This window comes from Aplysia californica, unplaced genomic scaffold, assembly GCF_000002075.1.
Source record: "Aplysia californica isolate F4 #8 unplaced genomic scaffold, AplCal3.0 scaffold01093, whole genome shotgun sequence".
In the NCBI taxonomy this organism is placed as follows: Eukaryota; Metazoa; Mollusca; class Gastropoda; order Aplysiida; family Aplysiidae; genus Aplysia; species Aplysia californica.
The window spans coordinates 41,451-49,200 of record NW_004798363.1 but is presented as its reverse complement, the minus strand read 5'-3'; the positions used below and the strand labels follow the sequence as shown (position 1 = coordinate 49,200).

Genomic DNA, 7,750 nt, shown 5'->3' with positions numbered 1-7,750 from the left:
ATAGCTTATTTCCAAACATAATGCATGTTATCAGGCATTCAGCAGCCCCCGAGAAAAGAGAAAATCCGGAGATCGATCACCCTTCAATAAAAAAAAAAAAAAAAAAGAATGTACAACATTAAAAAAAATAAAATCCGGGACTGTACGTGGAAGAAACGCAACAAAGACCAACAACAATATACTTACTATCTTCGGGTCTGGAGTCAGCGTGCCGATGGGAAATCTTTTCCCTGTCTGGAACACATTTCGAGAAACATGCGGCCATAAATAGGGCTGATTGCACTCACCTGAATGTCAGTAGCAGCTGCTCCATCAGTAGTAATAATTGCTGCAGCAACCGCATCATCGGCGTCTGTGGTGCAACGGTTAGGCGCTTCGCTGTCGCACGCAAAAGACCCTAGTTCGATTCCCAAGTGGTTAGGGTTTTTATCGAGTATCTCCATCTGTCTGCTGGGACGTGGTATTCAACCCCGCTCGAGTTGCCGTGCCACTGCCAGGCAGGGTCGAAGTCAAGTCCTCATTCTAAATGATCTAAATTGAGTCGATTCAAGTGTAAAAACACCTAAATTATAGATTGCACATTGCAGCACAGGGTTGAAACAAACCCAGAGATAGTAGTACATTTTAACGGCAGCAATAACATTGGTAGCAGCGGTGTACAACAACAACTATAATAATAATAATAATAATAATAATAATAATAATAATAATAATAATAATAAAAAAAATAAAAAAATAACAACAGACATTTATATAGCGCTCAACCCCGATTAAAGTACATGTACATAGGCTCTCGACGCTTTGCAATACACCAGTAACATAAACCGCCGTGTTCTGACAGAAAGAAAATCTCTCTAAATATTCGTCTTATTAATTTCAAAAACAGAAATGACTTCAGCTGAAATTTGAATGAATAAAAGGATTATTGATCTCTCTTAAAATACTTGGCAAAGCATTGCGATCGAGTCTGCCCTGACGACTATATATTTTATAAGACAATCACCTGTAATAACGGCCACTCCCCATATTTTCATTCCTTGCCTATCCTTTTTTATACTAAAATGACAATGTGTCGGGCGACACCTCTCTAAGGCGACCATTTTGACAACCTCGACAATGGAGGACCGTCTTAGACAGGTTCAACAATACGTGCATGGTGTTAACTTTTGCAACAGAAGCAGAAACGACGGTAACAGCAGTAACACAAATACCCAAATATGCGGTTATATTTGTGAAAAAAACCCCAACCAACATGCAGTCGTTTTCGTGATTATGCAGTCATCTTTGTAAACAAACGTAGTATATGGTATTCTTTGTGAATAAAAGTATTTTGCTGACCCCAAACGCTGACATGTAAGAAGCAGGAACGAATAGTTTATTTGCGAAGATTTAGATAAGATTGGGAGAACAAGAAAAGGAAATCGAAAGTTCATTCATTTTTAAAAAATCCATTTATAAACAATACATATATGCATATATTAGTAAGCAAGGAATGGATGAAAGCTGATGAGGTATACATCCCCAAAGAAAGGGATTCTGAGAACCAAGTTCCGAAAGAGATATGTCAAATGCTCCATGCCTACTTCGAAGGGTTCCTGATGCGATTCAGCACGGATGAATATATACAACAGACTGGGTTAACCTTTAGGTGGGTAAAGCAATGGGATGCACGGTTTCGCCAGTCCTTTTCGTCCTGGCGATGCAAGTGCTTATCAAGGAGGCAGAAAGCAAAGCAATCCCAGCGGAAATTGGAGCAGGTTGTCAAATGTCACCTCTTAAGGCATTCATGGATGACACGACAATCCTAACCCCCCAGAGAAGAAGAGACACACAGAATACTTCGTCTTCTGGATGATTTGATGAGATGGTGTCGAATAAACTTCAAGCCAAAGAAATCAAGAAACCTCTCGCTTAGAAAGGAAAAGTGAGCAAGCACACCCATTTCCATGTAGGTGGCCAACGGATCCCCAACGTTTCTGAAGAACCCGTAAAGATCCTGGGGAGGAGGTATAACGAGACCCTGAAAGACACGAGACAATCGAAAGAGACAGCACTCAGCACTGAAAGCGGGTAAAAGAAGATTGACCGTTATCCTCTACTGGAAGGCATAAGGTCTGGTGCCTCCAGCACATGCTGATCCCAATGTTGCCGTGGCCGCTCTTGGTGTACGAAATTGCCACAAGCGCGGTGGAAACAATGGAGGCAAAGATTTTTAAAAAATCACTAGGAAGTGGCTTGGTGTTCCTCCAGGGCTTTCAGATGTTGCCCTGTACTACCGACAGGCCAAGATGAGACTGCCACTAAAGTCAATAGTGGAGGAATGCAAAGCTGGCAGGACAAGGCTGCAGATGATGCTTGAGAATTCCCAGGACGAGGTGGTCAGGTCAATTCAACCAACACTGAGAACTGGCAGAAAGTGGAAAGTCTTGGATGCCGTGATGGATGCCAAAGATAACCTCAGGCTTAAAGAAGTTATTGGCCATACCCAAGTTGGAAGACAAGGACTTGGAAGCGAGAAGAGGCTGTGGTGGTGTAGGGCACACATTAAAGAACACTGAGACATGGTGATCCAGGAAGTGAGGAATGCGAAAGACAAGAAGAGATTCCATAAAGCGGTCCAACAGTCGCTGCAGGGCCAATGGACAAACTGGACCGATGCCCTGCAAAGATCCCTTACTTGGAACGACGTGTGGCACATGGCACATCTGAGACTTAGCTTCATCATCAGAGCTACACATGACTTGCTGCCATCAAAAACTAATTTCGTGAAGTGAGGCAAGAAAGAAGACCTCGCTATCCATTCTGCCAGGAGAGACAGACAACAGAAAATGTCTTCAGTTCCTGAAGAGTATCCCTTGCTGACGGCAGATACACGTGGCGACACAACAGAGTGCTGAAAGAACTGGTCCTCGCAATGTCCTGCAGCCTGGAGACCGACCCCGACATCACAGTAGCTCCAGCCCAGACATTCTTCACAGCAGGAAAGAAGACGAAATGGGTTGGAAAAAAGCAAGTGTCTTGTCTCTCAATGAGAGGAAACCTTCTAGGATCAGCAAAGGATTGGAAACTAGAGCGGTCAAAAATTCGTGGTGCAACTTATCCTCAAATATCTTTTTAACGGGTGAATCAATGTCATCCATACTTTGCATAGCAGTTTGTATCAATTTGTCTTAACTAAATCATATTTTTCTAGAACACTTGGGCCTAGATTAAAACACTTTTCTTCATAAATTTATATTAAATACTTGAAAGCTCGGTCACACGTAAAATGGTATTGTTCACAGCACTCCCCGCTTCTCACACACATTTTGATTACGCATATGGCCTACGTCACAGCTCATCATTAACAATTGTTACTTGCAAAACTTGTTACAAGAAATAATTGTTATAGTGAACATATTTTTTCACTAACGGGTCTCAAAACATGCGTTCAATAAGCATAATATCCCAATTAGAAAAACCTGACGGACTTGCTACTAAAAGCAATATTGCCCAAGCTGTAGACATTAAAACATTTGTAGAAACCACCCACTTGGATTTTTAAATTAGTATTTATTAAGAAATTTTCTAGAATACAGCTTGCAGGTGTTTACAAAAATGTTGATCTGTTAAGACAAATTGATACAAGTCACTGTGCAAAAATTGGAGAACCTATGTTCGATAGTTGAGGAGATATTTGAAAATAAGTCGCACCACGGATTTTTGACCAGACTATAGCTGCAGACCTCCTAGAGTTACGGAACTACCCACCCATGATCAAGAGAACAGGTATCTTTGGTCAAAAACTGATGCTAAGATCGTCTTAATCGAGCTGACTGCTCCATACGAAAGTAAGATAGATGCCCAGCACCAAATCAAGTTGGCAAAATACGAAGATCTCCTGCATCAACTCCAAGGAGAGGGCTATAGCTCCTTCCAGTTAATCCAGTAGAAGTGGGTGCGCGAGGGTTTGTCGCAGCCTCAACATTCACACTGCTGGGGCAGCTAGGCCTCAAAGGCAGCAAGAGAAAGGCAGCTATCAAGAACATTTCAGAAATGGCAGAAAAGAGTTCGAGCTGGCTGTGGACGGGACGGAATGAAAGCTGGGCCAAATAGAACATACATCAGATAGAAAATTAGTAGTAGATTTTTGTATGGCTTCACATTTACTATTTTCCGCTTGAGGCTCCGTGGCATTGCAAGACAACGCACGGACTGAAGACCCGGAAATACCTCAAAATCTCGAGGGTTCGACCCCCGATCAGCGCAAAGAAAACAGAAAACAAACAAACAGAAACAGCAGGAGAGCACATAAGAGTCATGGCCTGAGTGTGGCACGGCCCCCTTAGAGAGTCAGGAAGTTAGGGCCGAAACATTTGCTTGATGGGGGTTCTTCTCTGAAGATCTACAACTGTCCGCTCGCCCCACGAGTTTTCTCCCATTTTCTCCCACATGCATTTAGACGTTTTCATTCTCTTTAAAAAGTGCATTTCTGATATACGATCTTTTAAACATTAATTTTCATCGACGACGTAAGAGCATCATCTTTGGTACCCTTATGCATCTATGAAAAAACAACAACTCTCCTACGTGACTTCAATGCAGAGGTGGGGAGAGGCGGGTGTAGATGGCGGGAGGTGAGAGGAGGGGTGATACAGAATTAAGGTTTGTTAGGCGCATAATATCGGTATCCTGCAAAACCTACCTGTTGCTTCCCCCCTGTATTTCTTTCGACCGGCCCACTGATCAGCATAGTATCAACGCCTTCACCTTTAGCCTGAGGAAAGATGAGACAGGATAACAATTTATTGTATTAAAAAAGAACAATGTAAGCGTTGTACGGCGCGTGCAACTGCATAAGGTCATATGAGAGCGCGGGACACATTAGTAGGGAATTTTGAATTTAGCCCGGGTGGCGGCCGAAGCTTACTCTTATCGATTTTGGACCACTAAGGGATCTTTATCGAGCCCAACTTGCACACGGGACTGCTGAGATTTTTCGCCCTTGTCCGAGAAGGCTAGATGTAGATCTCTCCTACCAGAAGATCAAGGGTGTGGCTGAAAGACAGCAGTAAGAAGGAGCCAAGGAGTAGCAGTAGAAAGGCTGCAGAAAGAGTCAGGAACCAAGAGGAGGGGCAAAGGAGGTGAGGGGTTGGGGGCAGAAAGTGGAGACGAAAGCAGGTGACAGAACACTGCTAGAGAGCAGGAAAGAAGAATTTTAAAGAAGAAAAATTTCCGTCGCGTTCCGGATTCGAACCTAGCACCTATTGAATGAGAGGCGTACACCTAAACCCGCAGGCCACGAGAGCCCCCTACAATTTATTGACTACCACATTGCGAAATTTGCTGAGGCATGGTAAATACAAGCACGAACGCGCACTCTCAAACGCGCGCACACCCAAAATGCACACACACACACACACACACACACACACACACACACACACACACACACACACACACACACACACACGCACACGTACACACACGAATACACACACACACACATACACGCACAAACACTCACATACACACATCTTCTCTCCCTCTCTCCCCCCCCCCTCTCTCTCTCTCACACACGTACATTATAATTAGTGATGAGTGATAAAAAAAACACAAAAAAACTAAGCCCCATTTTGAGCTGCTTGACTTATTACGAAACATGGTCACGGTGGTGCCACCATCGTCTTACCACCCCACCCCCCAAGAAATAAAGCAACTTTTCATTTACATGATGAAAAGTTTTGGGATTAAATTTTAGAAATTAAATTTAATTAACTAATTAAATTGATTTTTTGGGGGTGGGTGGGTAGGGGGAAAGCTGACGATATTTATATTTATTTCAGTAAAGGGACTACTGGAACTTTGATAATGATAAAGATGTTTGGGATAATATTTGTCGTTCCCGAGGAAGCTTCCGAAAGCAAACATCGACATCAACGACGACAACGACAACGACCACGAGAACGATGAGGAAGCTGTGCTTCTTGTGCTTCTGCTGCACTTGCTGTTGTTGTTGCTGCTGATGGCGACGACGATTATGATTAGGTGATGATACTCATCACCCTGATGATAATGACGGCGACACGACCATGGAGGAAAAACCGAACTCCCTAAGGAGTCAGGGTAGACTTAGATCTCTATCTACAGACTTCAACAGAAGTTAAGGACCACTTTGACAGACAACCCTGATTTAAAAAAAAAATCTGAAAAAAAGACAGTAAGGAATGTTTCAAAATTGTTTGCTCTAAAAGTGTTAATAGGTTACCAATGCGTACTGCAAAGCGTCCAAAAGAGGCAAAACGATCACGTGCAGCACGGATATCTTTGGGGAATTTTAGCCGAATTTTCTGTTTTTTATCGACTTGTGTGCGACACCACGAACATTCCTCGGTTAAAATTTCTGATGCACGTCGTAAACGGACGGTTGGTCTTGAACTGTGCTCACTTTGGTGGCAATAAAAGACGCCGTTTGCGCAAAATTCAGTATCGCATCCGCATGCCATCAAGACGAAAGCTGAGAGACTTTGATCGGACCAGAGCTATGGCACGGCTACAGGATGGAGTTGGAGCCTGAGAAATTGCCAGAGGGCTTGCAGTGGCAGATTCTGTCATTGTCCGTCTGAGGCAGCGCCTTCAAGCTAATGGATCAGTCCAAGAACGCCCACGTGCAGGTCGACCCAAGAAGACTACTCAGAGCGTTTTCAAGTGGTCCTTAACTTATGTTGAAGTCGGTAAAATAACTGACCTTGTTGCACGTCGGGAGTCGGGCGGACAAGATTCTGTTGACCTCTGACCGAGCCAGTCTCTTCCGGGTCGGCTGTGTATGGATGACCTGACCTTTTGGAGGCGACCTGGTGGTGGGGGCGTGGTCGCAGTTACAGTTACAGTGCTTTTGTTGTTACTGCTGCTATTGTTGTTGTTGTTGTTGTTGTTGTTGTTGTTGTTGTTGCTGCTGCTGCTGATGATGATGATGTTGAAGTTGTTGTTGTTGTTGTTGTTGTTGTTGTTGTTGTTGTTGTTGTGGTTGTTGTTGATGATAATGATGATGATGCTGTTGTTGTTGATTTGTTTGAATGTGCAGTGCAGTACTTGTCGATGTTAATATATATGGGGGTGACGTTGTAGTTTTTGTTGTTGTAGCTGGTTTTCTCTTTCCTATCAACAAGCTAATCAAAAGTACAGTTTACCCCTTTCCACCCCCTTTTAAAAAATCCCCTCCCCTCCCCTACAAAAAAAACGAAAAAATAAAAAAAACAGAAAAAGAACCCATAAAGCATAGTAATAAAAACAGCAATAACAGCATTGATCCTCAAATAATTACACAAAAAGTTAGAAATAAAAATAAAAAAAAAGAAAAGAAACAAGAATGACACTCGCTCCATCACACTACAAAGCAGAATGTCAGTAAATAAGTACACAAAAAATGAAACGCCACCGCTTGTGTTTTTATGTTCAAGTTACTTGTTCCTTAATCATCTCTCTCTATCCCCTGCCCCCCCCGTAAAAAGGTAAAAATCTGTGAATAAATAAGAGTAGATGAACATTCACCTCAGTTCGAGCGGACGGACCATCTCTTCTCTGAACGGTTGGAGTACTTTATTTATCGGCTGACCGTTGGCGTCTACGTACTCACCTACAGAACATCACGTGGGGCACAGGGAGAAAAACGAAAACAGTATTTGATGTCCCTCCGCCTCCTAATCCTAAAATGTCATTGGTGTGTTTTTCCATTTTTAGTTCTTTTAGGGTGGTTTTGGGGGGAAAGGGG

The 7,750-nt window shown here is 43.0% G+C and overlaps 1 protein-coding gene across 1 annotated transcript in view; it reads right to left on the bottom strand.

Moving 5' to 3' along the window:
* The window catches only part of LOC101864429, a gene marked incomplete at its 5' end in the record, with an annotated part of 65,125 nt that overhangs the window by 46,713 nt on the left and 10,662 nt on the right, over positions 1-7,750 (bottom strand). The window contains 4 exon segments of the mRNA XM_013089964.2: positions 187-234; positions 4,685-4,756; positions 6,728-6,833; positions 7,531-7,615. Of these exon segments, the coding sequence (XP_012945418.1) occupies positions 187-234; positions 4,685-4,756; positions 6,728-6,833; positions 7,531-7,615 (311 nt within the window).